Below are 23,138 nucleotides of genomic sequence, written 5' to 3'. Positions count from 1 at the left end.
TAGTTTAGTGCCCCCCCCCCATAAAAAAAAAAAAAAATGTCAGGTATCGTCTAACAACACACAGAAAGACATTTTTTTACTAATTTTTTAACATTTTGTATTGCTGCTTAATTTATTTTTCTAACTTTTTTCTCTAACGTGGTTCCCTTACTTGCATACAAGCTTCGTTATCAGGAATGCTTGGGACTGCTTGTGTATCACGTGTACCTTACCTAAGGGTGGGGTTAGAGTTCGCGGGTATAGCAGCTCAATGCGCATGCGGTTTGGACTGTTGTTGTCTGTGGCGGCAAGATGGAGGCGCTGGGGGATGCATCAGCTTCGGGACTGAATGGGTTAATACAGCAGTTTACAGCCATAACGGGTAAATATTATATTTTAAAATGGGTATGAGCTTTTTTTTAAACGGCCACGAAAAAAACAAACAAAAAACAAACAAACAAACAAAAAAAAAAACAGGCTGTAACAAGTGTGTGAATTGCACTGGGCACAACATTGCCCCCTGTCATAGAGCAGGAGACCAGTTCGCTGAAAACAGACGAGAAAATAAAGCACATACATAATGCACGTAATTGTATTATGTTATTATTGTTAAAGTTTACGTTAGTCGTTGGCAAATAATTAAAGGAAATTCACAAGTAAAAGTCCAAACACCGACTTAGACGTAGAAATTCTTGCCCGTTTTGAAAAGGTTGAGATGTGCAATTTTTCTTTTTGTAGCTGTAGGCTCCTCCTTATGGTGGTTGAACGTGCAAGTCAACCTAACATTGTTAAAATGTTGTCATGTTATTTTAAAAGGTAAAAAAAAAAAAAAAAAAAATCTGAGAGACTTTAAATGCTGCACAGGAATCAAAGTGCAAAACTGTTGCGGGAGTGACTTGTTAATTAGGCTGTTGTGAGACGCTGAAGTTTGAGAATTAAATTAGGCTCTGCTACTTGTGATGCACAAGCGAAGAGTTAAGTTACCGTGTCTAGGGGAGGCTGATAAGAGTTCATCCCGATCAGTAGCAGCAATAGCACCGCGTTTTTGGCGGTTTTGGCTCGGGCTAGTTCACAACACGGTACTAGACTCATCTCTTTAAACGTATTGTTTTCTTATTCCGTGTAGAAAGCCCTTTTAAAAACGGATTTAGGATTAGTTTCAAACCGTATTGTAAAAACACAGCAATCACAACCATTTCATAACATAATCACTTGGATGTAATTTGTGGATGTGCTTATTATAGGAGGAGTGGCAAACACTGATGCAGCAGCAAAGCTCATCCAAAATGATGTAGACATCATTCAGAACTGGACAGACACATGGCAAACTAGATTTAATAAAGAAAAGTGTAAGATAATGCATGCAGGCAATAAAAATATGCATTATAAATACCATATGGGAGATACTGAAATTGAAGAAGGAATCTATGAAAAAGAACTAGGAGTTTCTGTTGACTCAGAAATGTCTTCATCTAGACAATGTGGGGAAGCTATAAAAAAGGCCAACAAGATGCATGAAGTAATGTTAAAACTTTGCAATGCATTAGTAAGACCTCATCTTGAATACTGTGTTCAGTTCCTGTCACCTGGCTACAAAAAGGATATTGCTGCTCTAGAAAGAGTGCAAAGAAGAGCAACCAGAATTTTTCTGTGTTTAAAAGACATGTCTTATGCATACTGGCTAAAATAATTGTCTTAAATAAATAATTCAGTCGTGAACAATGACTATGCGACTAGTCTGATTCAAGTATTCAAAATTCTAAAATGTATTGACAATGTCGACCCAAGGGACTTTTTCGACGTGAAAAAAAAAAAAAAACAAAGACCAGGGGTCACAAGTGGAGATTTAGATAAAGGGGCATTCAGAACAGAAAATAGGAGGTACTTTTTTACACAAAGAATCGTGCGAATCTGGAACCAACTCCCCAGTAATGTTGTTGAAGCTGACACCCTGGGATCATTCAAAAGCTATTTCTTTTTTTTTTGTTTTTAACTCCGGTTTTCTCCCCAATTTAGTGTGGCCAATTATTATATGTATCCTAGGATCACCACTCGCAACCCCCCTGTCAACTCAGGAAACGGTGGCTGGAGCATACGTCTTCCGAAACATGCACCTGCCAAGCCGTCATTTTTCGCACTGTGGGTCCACAGCGATGCCACCAGACCTGTAGTACCTGAGGCCAACATAGATCCAGTGGCTCCACTGCAGAACCACAGGCGCCCTATCAGCCACAGAAGTCGCTGATGCGTGGTGAACTGTGGATTACCCTGCTGACCTAAGCCCTCCCTACCTGGGCAGTACTCGGCCAATTGTGCACCACCCCCTAGGAACTCCCAGTCATGGTTGGCTGTGACATAGCCTGGATTTGAATTTGCAGTCTCCATGCTATAGGGCACATCGTGCACTCTGCGTGGAGAGCCTTTACTGGATGCGGCACTCGGGAGACCCCAAGAAGCTGTTTGATGAGATTCTGGGAACAATTAGCTAGTAACAATCAAACAAGCAATATGGGCGAAATGACCTCCTCTCGTTTGTAAACTTTATTGTGTCCTTATACTTTTTGTGTTCATTTATATCTTCCCAGTCAGTTGAATTCCTGTATGCAGAAAATGAAATGGGCGAAATTAATAATGCAGGCAAACCCCTTTCACAAAACTTTAATGATTTGGGCTTCTTTATAGCTTTTCAGACAAGGCAGTCAAAACTTGCGCAGCACATATTCGTTTTTTACAAAAATACAATATGCAGCACAGTTGTAATGTTAGCCAGGAATGTTGCCTACACATTTAATAAAAAATAGCCAGGCTAAATGTAGGTGTTGGTACATAGTAGTAAGAGTACAGTCATACATCATACAATTAAATTCTGTAGACATGCAGTGTATACACAAAGACATGTTGCTGTATTATATCTAAAGTAATGGGCATTCCTGCAGCATGTTGTACCCTCCCTCTCATAAACTGAGTTGAAGTATCTGATTTGGTACAGCATCTTCATGAAATCGGTTCGAAATCTAACATGAAATACTGTACTACTATTATGGCTTTTGCGATATCATTTTGCAGTTTCTTTGATTACCTGATAAATAAAAGATCTAAATTATGTTCCTGTACTGTATTTAAAACCTTCTTTTTTTTTAATTGTTACAATGCTAAAATTCTAGGTAATGTAAAACTTTTGACCATAGCTGTAGGTTTAATACCAACAGTGCATCATGGCTATCCTTCCTCTTTAAAATGGAATAGAGACGACCCACCCGCTGCTTCAAAGTGCAGTAATTTTATGTAAACCTGTTCACATCTCTTGTGTTTTTTAAGGTTTAAGTGAACGCAATTGACTGAATCTGTTCTCAGGCTTTTAAAGACTGCTACTCTTTACAGGCAGTGTTTAAGACAGGCGTTGCCCGAGTTTAATTTTGCATCACTTGAACAACTACATGCTGACTTTTTACTGCTGGTTGTCTTTTGCTAAAAGACATCAAACAAACCGTTGAAGCACCAACAAATTAATACCATACTGAATTAACCTGTTTCTCATGTTAGTGAATGGCAAACATAAAGTAGTAAACTGTAACTAGTAAACCTGGTGTGCAGTTGAGAGCTATTATTGAGACAAGGAAAACTAGATGGGCAAAGCAAAACAGTGTTGGACTTTAATGCCTCGGGACAAGCACAGTCACCTTTCATTTTACCAGGAAGAAAACATTGGGTGATTTCATGCCATGTGTTTTCATTTATAAGAGGGGACCCTTTTTTTTAAATCTAGAAATAATTGTGCTGTAAAAGGGACAGTGGCTTTCACATGTAATTCTTCTGTTATCCTTATGTTTGTTTCCCGTCTCTCAAACATTTAAGGAAGGGATATGCAACAGATTTGAGTGCTTTGTGCTACTGTTATAGTCTTAATAATTTCTATATAATGGGTCATACTAGTATGTTGCTCATTTTATATAGTCTGAATTTGTAGTGGAAATCACAGGAAATTAGCCAACTCTTTGGATAGTGAAATAGGAGATTTAAAACAGTAATAGATACATTTGAATATGTTTCTATCGAAGAAGTTATTGTGATGGTTAATATTAAAACATAAAGTCAGTCTTAGAAAGATCATTCCAAATACCTGACTTTTTACATGAGATTTCACTGGCAAAGGTGCACCAAAATACCATTAGTTTGAATGCTTCACAGACGCAAAACAATATTCATATTACATAATTACTTCTATTACAAGCTGTACCTGGGTTACGGGAAAAACAATTGGTTGTTGAAAATGCTGCTTGGTTTAAATGAAGGTTCCCACTGTGACGCTAGTAGTTGGTTGCATAGAAACGTTACTGCTGTGTTCCACTTAAAGATAATTCTTTTAACAAAGTGTGTTTTTTGTTTTTGTTTTAGGGGCCACTGAGAGTGTGGGCCAACACATGTTGGAAGCATGTAACAACAACCTAGAGATGGCAGTCACCATGTTCCTGGATGGAGGTGGCATCGCAGAGGAGCCCAGTACCAGCTCTGCTGGGACTTCAACCAGTAGAGCACCCCCACATGCAGAGTATGTTCACGAGCTTCCACTAATGATTACAGATTTAATACAGAAAAAGTGATATGTTTTAGAAATGCTAGGCTATAACAAACAAAATAGAACATTTTAATGCATATGCCAGAGTTGTTTGGATTTGTGGGTTATTTTAGGGTTTTTTTTTTCCTGACGTGAACATGACATGATAATAACTTGTTGTCTGAGTAGTAACCAAGCTTTTAAAAAAATCTTATTACCCCCTCATTGGAATAAATACTTTTGTGTATGTTAGTTATTTGGTTCTAGTCATTTACACTTCTCAGGTTCAGTTGCAGGATCTGACAATGGCCACTAGGAGCAGCAGTCTGACCTCTATTGAAGTATCACCACAGGCCAGTGTAAATAATAACACAAAATGTTTGTTGTTCCATCATGTGACTTAAGGCGGCTGAGATTTTGACTTAAAGCGTAAAAGGCAGACCGTAATCTTTTGCTGTGTTATTTCAAGGTCTGTGTGTTTTTCACTGTACATTTCTTCTCAACTCTTGCATGACCATGGTAAGCAGGGTTGCCAGATTTCTGCTGGATTTATAGCCCAAAGTCACTTCAGAAATAGCCCAAAAATAGCCCAATTATTTGTTTTAACTGAAAGCAAGCTTATTATTAACACATAGGCCTATGCATTGAAAAAAGCCTTTGTGAGAAAAGATATCAAGTATACATTTGATAAAAACGACAAGACCCAGTACAGCTCACTGTCAATAAATTCGTATGGAAGCTCTGAAGGGACAAATCAGTATTCTTACCAGGCCACCAACCGAATTACAGTGTGATCCCTTTATTGAAATACTAACGCTGGTACTGTATCCCAAACAATATTGCAAACATGAAAACAGTTTCAATCTTTAAGTTATACTACCAATCTAATTACATTATCAACCCGCGACTCCTTAACATTTCCCGTGGCTTTGTTTTTAAATTAGCCCAATTCCGCTGGAAAACCGCAGACCTGACAACACTGATGGTAAGGGAATTATTTCAGGTGGCCTTGAAATCAAGTTACAGCTAATAATGACCTGAATCCATGTAGGTTAAAAAAAACCCAGCAGTTTAATGAATACATTTCTTTATTTTCAGCGATGAGGTGCGAGCTCCTATTCCACAGAAGCAGGATATTTTGGTGGAACCAGAACCACTGTTTGGTGGTAAGCCCTCATTTCCTCACTTGCAGCTTCTTACATCTTGTACAGTACATTGAGAAACCTTTGAGTGCGTCATCTTGTTGTAAGGGAGATTGGAGTTAGTGTTCTTCCCCTCAAAGAATTTGAATATCCAGCACCAGTAAACAGTCTAGTTTTTAGTTTTAACCACCATTAAATAAGCTAAACTCTATAGTATTGACTTGCCAGCATCATCACCAGTTCCTGGGTATTGGCGATGACACTGCCAGTCTATAACACTTGTAATTAATTTGATTCAGGGGGTGCTTGATTTTTAATATCTCGCCCAAAGGCTCACCCACAGCAAATTATTTTCACATTGCATTTACTATTGTCATTTAAATTTATTTTTAAATTATAGCTCCCAAACGGCGGAGGCCTGCGAGATCAATATTTGATGGCTTTCGGGATTTCCAGACGGAAACAAGTATGCATTTACAGTTTATCAAATAATTACTAAATCTATCTACGTGTAACCTGCTGTCTCTGTTTGTGTGACGTCTTTGTATTTAAATTAGGTCTGTCAAATGATTAAAAACAATGATCGTGATTAATCTTGAGACACTTGGTTTTAATTGCTTATTTCATTGATTCAATTACTACATCCATCTCATTTAAATTTGTTTTATTAATGATATTATTATTATTATTATTATTATTATTATTATTATTATTTATAGTTTTATATTTATTTACAATCCAGCATTGTTAAATTGTTTGAACCAAATGCTAAATCACAATGGAGTCAGTTTATTACTCACCTTGCTGCATTTACTCAAACTGATGTGTCTCATTGCCATTTAAATAATACTAATTTTTTATTATTTTTAATAGACTGCAGTCGGTAGCTATTGGACAGCACTGGTTATATTATACTTAGCTTCATGGGTTTGCAGCGATCCTTAATTTCTAAGAGCACTGTCAAAGCTGACAGGTTTCACTTGTTGAATCATTGTGGTCTGTAGCAGAAAAATTATTAGAAAGTGTATTTTAAAAAGTGAAAGCATGTTTAGCACGCAGGTCATACAGCAGATTAGATGCACTTCTGTGATACTGGAACTCACTTTGACAGTAGAAACCCTCTTTCTATCCAATGTACGATCAGAAGGTTTTAAAAAAATAAATGTCCCATTCATAAGTCCTTCAGTTTGAGTACTTTGCTGCATAATGCTGTTCCATATTCAAACGATGACTACACTAATTCAAGCCTGGCAGGAAATGAATTGCAGTATGCTAAGAGGGACACGACAGGAGTGTGCTAAAAAAAATAAATAAATAATTGCTATTTAATTGACAACCCTAATTTAGAGATTAAATTTAAAAAAAAGAACCGTCTAATCTTCCTGTAAATTGTTCCTTTTAAATCGCTTTAATTAAACCTGTTTTACATGTCATTGCTTCTTTCATCTTTTTCAGATTAACAAGCAGAAATTGTTAGCATGACTTCTCACCTTTTATGTATAAATCGAATTGCTTCAAAAAATGTAAAAAAAAAAAAAAAAAAGTGTATCAGCTTGCCAGGATTAAGTAAAATAGCTTTTCTTGTTACACCAATTAACACTGGATTTAAAAGGGTAATAACCAAGGCTTTTCTTACCAAATTTGTTATTGTTTTGCTGTTTTTGTTTTTCAGTTTCTTTTCAATTGTCATACCCCATTAACTTTATGTAATGGCTTATAGGACCCCAACTGACAGTTTCCTATGGGCAGCACAGAGTGAGAGTGTAAGACTTAAACTGGGCCCTATGGCCTGTCACACACTTTCATTTTTATTGTTGTAAACTGTACTGGATCTAAATAAGACCCCCCAAAACTTTATATTAATCTCAATTGTGTTTCCCCCACCAACGGTGAGTTAGTAACTCCCTTATAGTATCACTGAATACAATGCAATTACAGTCTAAAGAAGCTAGAATGAAAATGTGATTAAAGTGAAAATAAAGTCTGGGAAACCATATGTAAGGGACATGCTATTAAAGCTTATGAGAGGTAAGAGTGTTTTGGCATTACCCCTTATGCGGCTGTTTTCCCACACCTTAGTAACATCATGTAGAGCAAGATTAGGGTAATTGAAGCGTACTGCTAATAGTGGTCTGTGATAGTCCAGGAATAGGTCTGTGAAACCAGCCATAAGAATTTTGTTAGTTAAGTGCATGCAAACTGTAAGTATGTATACTGTCTTCTAACATAACGTGGTTTATTATTGTGTCAACAGTTCGTCAGGAGCAGGAACTTCGGAATGGCAGTGCGGTTGATAAGAAGCTTAGCACTCTGGCAGACCTCTTCAGGCCACCCATAGACCTCATGCATAAGGGCAGCTTTGAAACTGTAAGACCCCAGAAGCATGCGCTGCACAAAATCGATTGTTTTTATTTTCTTTAAATTAAATATATGTGGTTTGTCTTTTTTTTAATTTTTTTTTTAGTAGCTTAATTTTGAAAATTATCAGCTCTCAGGTAAAGAATGATAGTCTTACTTTTGTAGCAGTTGATGGGCATAATCCAAAGCATGAAGTACATTTCATATACAAAATAATGTCATGGTGGAATCAGTTTGAGTTTTAAAAGCCAATTTAAACACTCCATAACAAAATATTGTAAAAAATCTCGATACTCACAGTGGGATGCCAAGTTTTAAAATAGTTTTTCATCTACTGTGTGTTTGCTTCTTAGTTTAATTTTCTGTATTCAAATATACTTTCATTGAAGAACCCGTGTTTCAAGTTTGGTTTTACTCTCTCCCCTGTTTTTCCAGGCAAAAGAGTGTGGTCAGATGGAGAACAAGTGGCTGATGATAAACATCCAGAACGTGCAGGATTTTGCATGCCAGTGCTTGAATCGGGATGTGTGGAGTAACGAGGCTGTCAAAGCCATCGTTCGGGAGCACTTTATCTTCTGGCAGGTACAGGGAAGCCCAGCGGTCACTCAAGGCCCAACTCGCTCAGCTGGAGGGGGGGGGGTTCATTTTAAGTTCATGCAATACATAACACGAATGTGGAGTAGCTCAGTCTCCTCCTGTACCACCATGCAAAATATACAATTTTACTTTTTAATATTGTTTTATCTGTTTACAACCAAGCAATATTATAACATTGAGAAGTACAGGGAAAAAGGAACAGTAGGTTTAGTATTTTGTTCACCAGCTTATCGATCTGTTGTGTCTTTAAACTTACGAAGCAAGGCAGTGTTATCCAAATATTTATTGTTATCAGTATTCTAGCATAAATATGTTAAGTAAGTTTATCTTTCATATCATATAGTCTCATATAATATCATACAATACAATTTTAATCTGAAGGAATCAATTCAGCTGTGGTTATGTACAATTTCCATAATGTACCAAATATTGAAAACCATGAGGCAGCAGTATCAAGGGTCATAGCCACCCATACCCTGGCCCACTCTGTAACGCTACAGGCATTTAGTGTCATAGGCACATATAATGTGTGTTTGGGTAATTAAAACCGCATGAAGTCAGGTCTTGCAAGGGTTTTTGGATTTTGTTGCTGAGTGTACAGAAGAAAGGTGGAAAGCAGGTTGACAAAACTTAAATGGAAAGCAGGTTGACAAAACAAACCAAAAAAAAAGCTATTGAGATTTACTACAAGGACATATTTGTACATTATCATTTTAGTGAGGCTTTGCATATGAATAAGTTAAACAAAATGTAATTCCAGTACAGTGCTTCCACGTTATTTATTGAAATTAGTGAATCACCCTAATACAATAAAAATAATGTACTTGTGCAGTACACTTAACATGGCCTAATCATGAATTTAACAATATTTGTATATTGATTTGTATATTAATGTTCATATTGATGTGAACAAGGTAGTAGTTTATGCAAATAGGCTTACAATTAGAAACCGTTGTCCATTTTAACACAGGAAATGATCAGATTTGCATTTAAGTAGCAGTGAAATTCTTAGCTGTAAAGTCTATATTTTTAGTTATTACAATCATTGCATATTTTCCATCCTGGTATTTTTGTTGAGTAATTTCTATGATCTATGTATTCTTGTAGGTATACCATGACAGTGAAGAGGGACAGAGATACATACAGTTCTACAAACTGAATGAATTTCCTTATATTTCCATTCTCGACCCAAGGACAGGTGAGAGAGCCAAATGTTTGCATATGTCTGGTCTAATAGGTCTAATAGGCCAGACTAAATCAACTCCAAAAACTAGGATTTCAGGATAATGCGTTTATGGCAAAGACTGCTGTTTACAGCTGGGTTTGGTCTACTTGGTTCAAACCCTGACTTTTGAGTGGCACCTTGCCACCTTTAGTACTTTTTTAAAACAAGAGTCATGCACAAACAAGACAGAGTGCATTCTTAGTTACATCTCTAGTTACAGGTTGGCAATGTGACAGTGTGAATATACTGGTCTTTTTTTTCTAGAACATTAAAGGTTTGCAGTGTCAAGACTTAAAATACACAATCATAAGACGTCCAGTAATGAAAAAATAAACTAGATGGTGTATATTTGTGTCCTAAAGACATCCTGTAGAACAGTTCTTCATAACTGTTCTTCATAACTGTCTTTAAACCTCCGGATCAGACCTTTTGTTTAATGCCTGCTGTTTTGTCACCCACAGGCCAGAAGCTGGTGGAGCTGCACCAGCTGGATGTGAATTCCTTCTTGGAGCAGCTGACAGGATTTCTGACTGAGCATGGCCAGCTCGATGGACTCTCCAGCAGCCCGCCCAAGAAGAGAATGTGCTCAGTGAGTACTCATGAGAGACGCGCTGCATAACTGAGAACGACACAGCAGCTGGAGTACAGAACAAGCTTATGGGCATATCGCTGGCAAGGGGGGTATTGGAGGGTATCCTGCCTGTATTACATACATAAGTTTTACATACATTGAGAGAACATCTTGTGTACAGGTGGATGATAATTTGAAACCATAGACTGTAACCTTTTGAGCTGCTAAATAAAAATGAAATATTTATCCATGGTGCTTTAGCAATAACCTATAATACAGTGAAAATCAATTTATGATCATTATTTTGAGACCTCCTGCATACCCTCTATGACCCTTGGAAGTATCCACGGTTGAAAGCTCTGTCTTCAATGATCACAGTATTCTGAGCATCTATGAACAAATTCCAGCTGAGTCCTCCATGTGGATATGAAATGGAACCCTACTGAAATGCAGAGTACTGTTTGCAAGTACACATTGCGGATGATGTTCTCTTACATTTGCACAGTCAGGCAGTTGAACATTGCTTGTTTTTTTCCTCCAGGAGAGTCTCATAGACGCCAGTGAGGACAGTCAGCTGGAAGCTGCAATCCGCGCTTCTCTGCAGGAGACGCATTATGAGTCCAACGAGCCGAAGATTGACTATCACTCGGAGGAGGAGTCGGAGGCAGAGCCATTTTCGGACAGCGAGGGGTTAATCTCCGTAGACGGATCAGACGATGAGGTGGTGGCAGAACAGCCTCAACCCCAACATCAACCCCAGCCTCAGCCTCAGCCTCAACACCTATCCCAATCCCAACCCCAGCCTCAGCCTTCACACCAGTGGCAGGACAGCCCCTCCAACTCAAAGAAATCCACCCACAAGGAATCCAGCCACAGGAAAGAGGAAAGTAAAAAGAACCATTTGGAGTTCCCTGCAAGGACTGAGGCACCTAGAGACACTTGTGCAGGTAACAACCACCACGCAGAGCCAGCAGGGAACTCTGGGCTATCAGAGACACAGGAGGAGGAGCAATGCTGTCCAGAGCTGCTGGATGACAAAAGTAAGTAAATACAAAAGTTGTGTTGGTCTGTCATGGAACGACCTAGTTACATTTTCAGAATATTGTATATATATACTTTTTAGGGCTGGGATAATGGTGGCTGTTCTACCATCGATGCAGAGAATAAACAAGTCACACGTTTTCAGATATCTGATGTAAGCACGAAATCGAAACTTTTCTGCATTTTATCTTTCTAATTTTAGAGTAAATTAAACCTTAGACATTTCCTGTTTTCTAATATAAATCAAACAATACCCAGCGAGTTTCTCATTCTCACAAATGGTTAAAATGATTAAAATGTTTCTTACATAAGATTTCTTGACTGACAGCAACTGGTTAGAAAAAAATCCTTTGCAAAAAAATCTAACAAAGTGGGAACACTAACCAATTCATCTTTAACTAATTTAACTATTCACAAGTCCAACTCATTTTATAAATTCCATGATCCAGAACGATTTACTTTTTGTTTTTGTTGAGAAATTATGGCATCCACATTCTCCAGTTTCAAAGAAGAACAGAGTTTAATTATTATCCCGGCCTTGCTGAACACCAGCTCACTTGGGACCAGTGTTGCTGGGATACTTGGCATGTTCATTTTCCTCCACAGCAGTGGATCTTCGTTCAGAGGTGTATGTCATCACTTCTTGTCTGATGAGGCTTTCCTTGGAGATCATCTCTGGTTGCTGCCATCCACAAAACAGCAATGCAAATGCTTGTTCTGTCTTTGTTTTCTTTTTAACTGGCAAGTCACTTGTAGTTGTAGTGGCACAGTTTGTGTCATTAGCGGGACTGCTGGCCATCAGCCTAACTATAGTGACTTTGGCTTGTTCTGATCCAAATTGCGAAATGGGGGATCAAGGAAAGATGCAAAAAGCAGTGGTATAACATCGTCGCCTGGGTCATTCAGTTGATGTAAACGAAATCGCTGTGATAAATTACTCTGTAGTTATTCTCGCAAACTTTGTGCTTTTGAATTTAGCAAAGCAGGTGTTGTGTCCCCTTCACAAGCTTCAACGGTAACTTCGCTCAGTCTGTATTTTATCCCTGTTGCAACTGTGTACATGGAACTAGCTGTAGTGTTTTTCTCTGCGCTTAACAGTACCGTAGCTAATTCTAATGGCTGAAGTAGAGGTGGCTCGTCCATTAGCTTCCACTGCTCAGTAGTTAATTTAAAGTAGCTGCATCAGACTTTTTTTGTCAAGTCAGGGTTTGACAAAACTGCAATTACTGGCCACTTCAACTCAAGCAGATGTTCAAAACATATAATGTACAGTGCCGAGAAAGTTTTGTGAACTCCAGTGATAATCATGGAAATTCCATAGTTTTACCATGGTAGCCTTCTTGAATCAAAACAAGTATTTTCTTAAATATCCAGTAAGGTTTATAGTAACTAATTCCATGTCTTTTGAAACAAAATGATGTATGAATTAAACAAACGAGTAATTAAGATTCAGGGTATGTGAAAAAGTAAGCGAACCCCTGGTTTTATCAGCTCAGTTAAGGGGAGAATTAGAATCAGGTGTTTAAATAATTAGGTAGATCTTCAGGGGTGAGTTTGGGAGGCTCCATCCTATATAAAGATCAGAAACTTTGTGAGTTTGGTCTTCACCATACAGGTGTGTGGAAACACGTCATGCCACGATCAAAATAAATCTCTGAGGACCTTAGAAAAACAGTTATTGATGCTCATCAGTCGAGAAAAGATTACAAAAACATTTCTAAGGATTTGGGGCTCCACAAATCCACTGTCTATACAGGTAGTCTACAAATGGAGAAAGTTCAAGACCACAGTCACTCTACTCAGGAGCGGTCGTCCTACCAAAATCTCTCCAAGAACAAACCGGAAAATCATCAAGGAAGTCACAAAGAACCCCACAGTAACATCCAAGGATCTGCAGGCCACTCTTGCCTTGGCTAATGTGAGTGTTCGTGACTGAACTGTCAGAAAAAGACTGAACAAGAATGGTGTTCATGGAAGGATAGCGAGGAGGAAACCACTGCTCTCTAAAGAGAACATTGCCGCCCGTCTGAAGTTCGCCAAAGAGCACATAGATGATCCACAAGACTTATGGAACAGTGTTCTCTGGACAGACGAGTCAAAGATAGAACTTTTTGGCATCAATGAGAAATATTATGTTTGACGAAAACCGAACACTGCATTTGAATAGAAGAACTTAGTGGTAGGAGTGTGATGGTTTGGGGCTGCTTTGCTGCCTTATTACCTAGACGGCTTGCCATCATTGAACCTATATTGTATCGGAAGATTCTAGAGGAGAATGTCAGGCCATCCGTCCATGAGCTGAAGCTGAGTGGGTCATGCAGCAAGACAATGATCCTACACATACAAGCAGATCTACAAAAGAATGGCTGCAGAAGAAGAAATTCTGCGTTTTACAATGGCCTAGTCAAAGTCCGGACCTAATCCCCATCGAAATGTTGTGGTAGGACCTGAAGCAAGCTGTCCATGCAAGGAAGCCCTCAAATGTCACCAAGTTGAAGCAGTTTCTTAAGGAAGAATGGGCCAGAATTCCTCAAAACTGATGTGAGAGTCTGACCAACAGTTACAGGAAACACTTAGTTGAAGTCATTGCTGCTTAAGGAGGTGCCACCAGTTACTGAATCTAAAGGTTCACATACTTTTTCACACATGGATATTGAATGTTGACTCATTTGTGGATAAGTAAAAATTGAAAAAGTATCATTTTTATGCGTCATTTGTAATCCAAGTCCTTTATCTATCTATTAAGACTTAGGTTAAGATCTAGTAACATTTTAGGTTTGAAATATGTGAAAATCCTAAGGGGTTCACAAACGTTTTCTCGGCACTGTACTGTGTTCCATCTTGTTTGCACATCCTATGTTAACTTTAGTGGCGCCTTTTCTGTGTTCATTATTTCTGTTTGTTTTCTATTTAAAGCACTTGTTGTCATATCACTGTTTTAAAAATGTGCAACCAGTCTTCTTGCTGTTGCCACTAATGTGTGTATGGCTCAAACATCCTCCAAACAGTTCTGAATGCATATGGTTATATTATGCTCTGCACAGCTTACACTTGCCACGCAATTAAAAAGTCCCCAATTTTCTTTCCATAATATGATGCCACTGTAGTGGTTCCTTTTGTTTTTTAGTACTCACATTGTCATATTTTGTTGGATGGAGCTTCACTAAATGGTCTCGCAGGTTTCTGGTGTTGCCAGAGAAGTTCAGCAAAGTTTCACAGATGTCGCATTTTACCTTACCATTTTGTTCTTTAGAAAAAAAACTTCCAAACGTTGGAAAACCTTGTTAGTAATTTAAACGAGAAAGCTTTAATCCTGTAGAAGCTATACTGGTATTTCACTGGGTTTGTTCTGTTCACGCTTTTGACTGAGTTCCCAGGTTGATTCTAGAAAATGTTTGAACATACAGTGGCTCTCAAAAGTATTCACCCCCCCTTGGACTTTTCCACATGTTACAACATGGAATCAAAATGGATTTATTTAGGAGTTTTTGCCACTGATCAACACCAAAAAAGTGTCAAAGTGAAAAATAAAATCTACAAATTGTTCTAAATTAATTACAGATACAAAACATAAAATAATTGATTGCATAAGTATTCATCCCCTTGAGTCAATGTTTGGTAGAGGCACCTTTGGCAGCGATTACAGCCTTGAGTCTATTTGGATAAGTCTCTACCAGCTTTGCACATCTGGACACTGCAATTTTTGCTTTCTTCTTTGAAGAATTCCTCAAGCTCCGTAAAGATGGATGGGGACCTTTGGTGAACAGTAATTTTCAACTCTTTCCACATATCCTCAATTGGATTGAGGTACAGGCTTTGACTGGGCCACTCCAGGACATTGACCTTTTTGTTTTGTGTCTTTGGCTGTATGTTTGGGGTCATCGTCCTGCTGGAACAGTGGTCCTCAAATTCATGCCCGTGAAGCCAGGCCATCGTGCCCGCGGCAGCTGTTCTTAAATTATGGGTCATGAAAACATTTCTGGTGGGTCGTAGCGTGGGAAAATAAAGAAAGCTTTAAACACGTTTTCCAACAAAAGTGCCACAGCATTCAGGCTGACAGTTCTGCTCGCTTATGCTGTTCTTGTACGTACTCAACCTTTTTTTTTCTTTTCTTTTTCACAAAGGGCTTCTGTGTTACGATCAGCCAATTGAATATCTGCATTGTCTCTGCGGTAGCCCAATCATAAGTTAGCTGGGTGGGACATAAACTGTGTCTGTTTCAGTTACAGGTACTGACAGTAAGTTTAACCAATAGGAGAGTCAAATATCTGCGAAGTTTTACGCAGCTGTCCAATCATAAGCAAACAGAGCAAGCAGAGGCTGTTCATGGTATTCTGCATGAAAATTGAAGGCGAGTCATTAGCCAATGGGAATGAGAAAGATCTGACCGCTGTCCAATCATTTGTGAGCAGAGGTGGGTGTTAATATGCCGGGTAAGCACTGAATTTCACCAAATGTTATTGAGAAAAATAATAAATTTCAGTATATAGAATTTAATTTTCTACCTCTATTTTTTTATTTTTTTTTATTGTACTGGAGATGAGTGATCTTTAAAACAGTGGTGTTGACAAATTTGTTAAATTGAAACAAAGCAAGACGCTAACCTCTTATTTTAGTTTATTCACAGTTATCTGTGTAAACATGCTATTTAAAAAATGTTTGCATTGTGCATTTTATGTAAATCATTTAAAGAATAAGCGTAGCACGCACAGTTACTGCCTGAGACTTGGCTTTAGCAGTGAGCCAAGAATAACCCCCGCTATAAACTATATATAGTTTATAGCAGGAGTTATTCTTGGCTCACTGATTCAGAGCTTATTTTGGTGTGTCATAGCAAAGGGGGTGAATACTTATGCAATCCAATTATTTTCTGTTTTATATTTGTAATTAATGTAGAACAATTTGTTGATTTTATTTTTCGCTTTAACATTATGGACTTTTTTTGTGTTGATTAGTGGCAAAAACTCCTAATTTAAATCCATTTTGATTCCATGTTGTAGCACAATAAAATGCGGAAAAGTCCAAGGGGGGGGTAAATACTTTTGAGAGCCACTGTAGATGTGGGGGGGGTGGGGTTTGAAAGAAATAGAAAGCAAAGGTGGGGAATAAGAGTACAGTTTTATATAATTTAATTTTGTCCTAATAAAATGGCGTAATGAAAAAAACATATGTTAGGTTATGATCATGTGCAGAAGTAGATTCTCCTGGGGTTAGTGCTGGCTCCCTAGCTTCAGCTCCCGGGCTAATAAGAGTCTGCAACACAACAAAGGCACGCCCCCCAGCCAATCCGAACCTCCCGTTCACCTCAGCACCGGGGCGAGCCCACCTGCTCAATTAGTTGCTTAGCAACGCGTCACCTGTTGTGCGTCCCATCTGCTTCCCTAAAAGCACACTTGCACACCAAGAACCAGCGACATGGTCTCCCTGTTGCACATGATTACATATCACCCCATGCACAGTGACACTGAACAATTTTTAAAGTGGGGGTGCTGAAAGCCATTGAACAAAGCAGTAACACCTGTATATGGTGGAAGCTATGTAAAGCCACACCCCCAGTACCCCCTAGTTCCAGTGCCCCTGCATCATCTTTTAATTACATCCCGTCACTACTGCATCCCTATCTCCATGTAATCCCAGGTTATGACATTAGTATATGGCTACACGTCTAGTTCTCGTGTTATTTAAGACAACATAGCCACACTTAGAAAAGATATTTTGATTGCTACATTAGAAGTAATTTCTGAATAATTCAAACAATATCTTCCATTCCAGGGCCAAAGGCAAGACTGATGCTACGATACCCAGATGGACAGAGGGAGCAGATCTCTCTGCCAACACATGGCAAGCTCCTGGTAGGTGGTATGTGCACTTGTCATAACTGTCTTCTTTTCAAAGTACAATTTCATGTTCGTAAAACACGATGGGCTGCAAACAGACAATATCAGAACTTCCTGACCTGAAGAACAACTACTGTCACCATTATTTACTTTTACCTAATGGAATGACTGTAGAATTGTTTTGTTATCTCCTTTAATATTTACATTCAAATATGCATGTGGTTTTTGTTTCGTCTTTGTTTGGCCTTGCTTCTTTAGTATAACAAAAGTAAATGAGTGGCTTAACCTTTTGCAGTCCATTTATTCAGCGCTTGTCAAGTGTGCGTCGGGTCCAATTTATTTTTACATGTGCTGTTTAAAATATATTTTTTTCAGAGTAAAACAGGTTTAAAAGGCATTGACTTGCAAAAGGACACCCATTACTGTATCTATAGCCAAGCCCCACCCCTTGTTCGCTGTATTTGTCACGTACCTTTTTATAGACATGCATACGGATAATCCTGTCCTGATCACTCTATTTATCACCAAACGCCTTAATAATGCTATCCAAGTCATTATTTTATTACTATAACATCTCCAAAAAACTCTGCAGATGTCAGTGTTATTCTCTGAGCACTGGATGCAGAAGCAGCCACCTCCTTTGTTAAGTCCGTGTTATATCTGTAGTGGATGGGGCTATGAGATATACCTTTTTTTTTCGGTTTCATTCGGCTATTGAAAGGTTTTCTTGGCTTTTTCCAGAGAAAAAATGACTAGAGACCTGTGCTTTACGTCTTTTTGATGCTGTTGAACAGGGACAGGGTCCGACATTGGACTTGAAAGAGAAAATTGTAATGTTGGACCTGGTCCGACATAGGACTGCAAAGGGTTAAGACATATTTTATTAGTAACATGTCTACTATTTACTGATTTCAGAGCAAAACACAAAATATTTGTATGCACTTTCACCAAGCAGTTTTATCAAGTTTATCTTCTCTTGCAGGCTTTGGTGAAGCACATACAGTCCAAGGGGTACCCCAACGAACGCTTTGAACTTGTAACTAACTTCCCCCGACGAAAGCTTTCTCACTTGGACTATAATATTACGTTACAAGATGCTGGTCTTTGTCCTCAAGAGACTGTCTTTGTACAAGAAAGGAATTAATGAATGCTAGGGGTAGCTTCCCCAAGGCACCTCAAGCAGCTAAACCTAGCAGGAAAAGGGAGACTGTACGGCTCAGCCTGTACTCTGCACTTTTTTCACTTAACCTCCAGTTTTCTATCCCTCAAAACAAGAAGACCCTGAAGGCAGTGGCTAGCTTCAGGGGGCTTAATATACAACTGTCTTTTGGCATAGCAAGCTCGAGTCAATCACAAGAATGACTAACCAGATTTCTACAACTTATACAAATCCAGGAGTCCTAGGCATGTCTACGGACCAGGGAGAAGAATATTTGTTAGGTTTTGTTAAGCAATTTGTGCTTTATTACGAATTAGATAGACTGTCTTGGTGTAGTTTTTTTTTTGTTTTTTTTCTTCTGGAAAGTATAAACTGATGGTAAAATGTATTATAATCCTGAAAATCACACAGGACAAATCTGCTCACTTTAAAGTGCTTTGCAGATTCCTAAATGTTGTCAGAGAATGAAGGCAGTGGATCAGTGGTTTATGAGCAGATCACTGGGTGCTCTGCAGTCTGGGATATGTATAGGCCTCTCATTTCTTGTCTCATTGGATCTTGAATTTTACTTTATAACATTGTCTGCCACAGTAAATAAGATTTGTGCTTGTAAATCATGTTGGGTAAGGTTCATGGCAAGTGCTGGCAGTTCAGACTTCAAAAACTGCAGATAAAGCTAACATTATCAAGCCATGAAGGACTACATACATAAAACCTACGTGCTGAGGTGAACAAAAGGTGATGTTTCTTTTTTATTTAAGATGGTTTTGTTGAATTATGATTGAAGATGTTCCCGTTTTTGTTTACCATCTACCAATACCACCTTAAATCTCTCTGCTGTCACTTCTGTTTAAATATAGCTATAGCAAATGTGGCATTTTGTTTCCTGTTCTCATGGTTGACTCCTTGTTTTGATTGGCTGAATAGAATGACTTGCATTAGAAAGTTTCACACGACACCCCAGAAATAAGTCCACACTTGCATTTATCTCTTTATGTCTTAGTGAGTTTGCTACACTTATTCTTTTTTTGTTAATAAATAGTTTTTTTTTTTTATTTAGGTCTCAAGAAGTTCAACTTTGTCACCAAAGTGAATTGTCTTATATTGTTATATATATATATATATATATATATATATATATATATATATATATATATATATATATATATAATTAATTTTAAATGTTTAATTTTAAATGTTGTTTTCTGTTTGCACTCTGTATATGTAACATTTGATGGCCTTTTACTACAGAATGTCTCCAACCTTCATTTGGAAACTTTTTTTTGGTTTGTTTTCATAATGCACCCCTGCTTCTGTTCCCGTTGTCTACAGTTTATAGGTGTGGGAGAGATACCAGACCATTAGAGATGTGTGACATGTTTACTTTGCTAATGATCCAAAACATATTTTTTTAATTCAACAGTATCTAATACTAGGTCTGTTGCACTGAGAGACTTCTAACTTCTTCAGCCAGTATTAGCCCTTTACTTTCTCAGTTACTTTTACTTTTGTTTCATTTTCTAATCGGAATTAGAATATGTGGTTTTCATCAGCACTAAGAAGACACTGACTCTCTCAACAAGTAAGGACATGGGAGCAATAGCTCTGCTATGTTTTTTAACTGAAGACATAGTTTACAGAAGCGAAGTATATACATTAACATACTAACATAAGGAAGTTAAAAAAAATATGGGGTAAGTTCTTGCACACCCATCTAAAAGGAAAATATTTAAATCGGTAGAAAGATGTAGAATAAGGAGATAGGCCTTTTGGTGTAAAGTGATCATTCTGTTACCATATCAACAGTACAACTGAAAGAGTAACAATTGTGCACATCTCTATTAATATCTGTGCTGTTTCTATTTGGGACCAAGCAACATTTACCTGGACTAGAAGGTAACAACTGCTATTTAACCTGAAGTGGGGATAAACAGTTCAATAGTATGATGGGCATTGGGCTATGGGAAGTAAAACATTTTAATTGCCCCAAAAAATAAGCTTGTGGCCGTTTGTATAATGCTGTGTCACTTATGTGAAATGTGCGACTATAGCTGTTCAGGGGCGGTTTCTAGCTGTTTTTCTAAGCTAATTGTCTTGGACCAGTGGGGGATATTCACCCCAATAAACAGCAATAGTACTTTTTCATTGAGGCGTCATATCTTCGTTTGTTCTTATTTGACCTTGTTTAATTGCATTTAAAAAAGCATGCTGTTCTTCTTGGCACCTTTCTTGGAGTTACAGTTCTGCTGTAACGCTTTGTACCTTTATCAGTACAGTTGGAGTATTAACAACATGAAACGATACACTGACAATTCGTCAAGGGATCGGGACACATTCTCACAGTATAGAGGGGTTCCTGAAATGCTCGCCTTGTTCTGGCTCCTCTTTTTATTGCCATATCACTGTTCAGTGCTAGAAATATATATATATATATATTTTTATTCTGTACAAAATAAAGGAAGAGCAGGTTTTAAAAAAGATTTACCCCAACTTGGCAAAAGTCAACTTAGTCAAATGTTTCAAAAGCTAAACTTGGACAAATCTCCCAAGCTCCTTATTCCAAAGTGCAATTTGCACAATTTTTTGAGAAAACAAAACTTAATGTTACTAAATGGGTAATAAGTCGGAGGTTAATTTAATAACTTAATAGCAAGCATGTCAGTTTTGAAAAATAGTTTAATTTTCCTTCCACAGATGTAGAGCAGATTTCCCTAAGGCACTGGTAAAGTAGACACTGGGGTACAGTATCTGATCTAGTTTATTCCTACACATGAAAGTATTTTCTTAACTAAAACACATCAGGAAATATTGTCTAAGGTTTACACCTGTTTTGATTAGTTAAATAGTTATGTTACTGCATAAATCTTTTCCAGACTGTCAATAAACCAAGAACTGTCCAAGATTAGTTTCTTGAATATAAAATCCAGAAAAACAGCTTTGTGAATAGGGACCATCATATCTTGACAAAATGCTGTGAATGATTCAATGTCATAAATACCTCACTAATTTCAAAGAAAATCTCACTGTAAAAGATAGTCCAGAAAAAACAGATGGCATCTGTGATAGGAGTGTCAGACTGACAGTAATCAGGGAAGCAGCTGGTGGTGGGTGCTCTGTGATTTCTTCCGTTTCCCTTCTCTTCATACACAGTAACTAAAACCTGGGATAGGACACCCAAGCCTAGCAGACAGCTGGGGTGGTCATTTACACAAAGCAATGCTAACGATTACTGTATTAAAATTAATGCAATTTCAAAGCCTACATATTAGCAGCTATAGGTGCTTTTTTGTTTGCCGCCAATGTAAACAGTACACAATTGGCTATAGCAGCATTACGATGAAAAAGTAGACCACCGTGACCTACATTCACCGTATGTAGTACTGGTAAGATTCATCACAAATGAAAAAGTTTACCATAGTGAAATGATAGCAAAGTAAAGAATTGCAAGGTTTAGTACAGTATATTATTCAACATGGCAATCCAGGGTAAACTGGTATATGCATAGTATAATCAATCATGAGAAAAGCATGGTAAAACTGAAAATACTGGTAAACTTTTAGAAGGGCCTAACCAGTGATTAATAAAATAAGGGTCAATAGCTCCACCTTTGTAAAATATGCACCGTGAACAGGAAAAGGTTATATAGCCAGTTATTCTCAAATATAATGCGCAGCCGGTGGTACTTTATTCCACAAAAGAAAGTAACATAATGTATTTTACGGCCCCCAGCAGCATCTGAGATAGCATCCCCTTCAGATTAATAGCAGGTACTGCCTTTTGATTTCTAGGCTGTGTACAATTAAGTGGAAAGGGTGGTTTTTACCTTTTATTCCAAGTAAAGAGCCAGACTTGGGTTCACTGCAGTTCCTCTATCAGTGTCCCTATGCTTCCCCACTGGAACACGTGTTTTTGTTTTACTACGTTCTTTTTTTAAGTTGGCACCTATGATGTGGGTCATTCATCATTCATGCTGTTTGGTGTTCATTAGGAGAAGATAGTTACCTGTCAACGCCATTGATGAGACTAAGATGATTGTGTAGCAAATGTATGTGTAAACTATAATGTATCCGTCTTGTAAGTAAATACTGTGTAAGAGCTCTGATACAAAGCCAGACTTCTTACGGTTTAATGTATTTGATTTCCATGTATGATTTTCTTACTTGCAGTGTGAAAATACCTTTTCCCTTGACTCTCCCTCCCTAAAATAATAAGTTGGAGAGTGTTGCAAAACCCTTTCCTAGGTATCCTCAGATAGAGGGCAGTGCTTGTTATGTAAAGCACCCTGTATAGCTGGCTGCATAGTAATGGCTCTGTAAATACAAGGCAAAAGAGGTGTTGGTGTGTGTGTATAGGGTGTTCACAACTGTACAACCATTTTTATACAATTCGTCTTAATACTGTAATATTTTATCTGAAAATAAAGTGCTTTTCCAATTTGCCCGTCCCATTCTTTAAAAGCAAGGGGAAAATTCCATTTTAAGTGTAAAATAAGCCAAAAGTGAGGTATAATGAGGCTAAAAGTTGTATAAAGTACATTTTGATACATTTGTTTTCTTAAGTTCTTTTATTAGTTTGTTTCATTTTTGTATTGCATGGTTCCTTACTTTTGACAAATTAATATTGCATAATATTTTTTACATAAACCTAAACTATATCCATAGCTTGTTACTGTTC

General features: G+C 37.8%; 1 protein-coding gene across 1 annotated transcript; it reads left to right on the top strand.

Annotated features, from left to right (window-relative positions):
- The first annotated feature begins 254 nt into the window (after positions 1-254).
- On the top strand, positions 255-19,548 carry LOC121323247 (UBX domain-containing protein 7-like). Its single transcript, XM_041264191.1, has 11 exons — positions 255-361; positions 4,375-4,528; positions 5,633-5,700; positions 6,077-6,142; positions 7,931-8,043; positions 8,470-8,616; positions 9,739-9,829; positions 10,318-10,445; positions 10,969-11,467; positions 17,241-17,320; positions 18,288-19,548. The coding sequence occupies exons 1-11, from the start codon at positions 292-294 to the stop codon at positions 18,447-18,449; spliced, it is 1,578 nt and encodes a 525-aa protein (XP_041120125.1). The 5' UTR covers positions 255-291; the 3' UTR covers positions 18,450-19,548.
- Positions 19,549-23,138: the final 3,590 nt, after the last annotated feature.

This window comes from Polyodon spathula, chromosome 11 (genome assembly GCF_017654505.1).
Source record: "Polyodon spathula isolate WHYD16114869_AA chromosome 11, ASM1765450v1, whole genome shotgun sequence".
NCBI classification, from domain to species: Eukaryota; Metazoa; Chordata; class Actinopteri; order Acipenseriformes; family Polyodontidae; genus Polyodon; species Polyodon spathula.
This window is presented reverse-complemented; position numbering and strand designations above follow the sequence as displayed.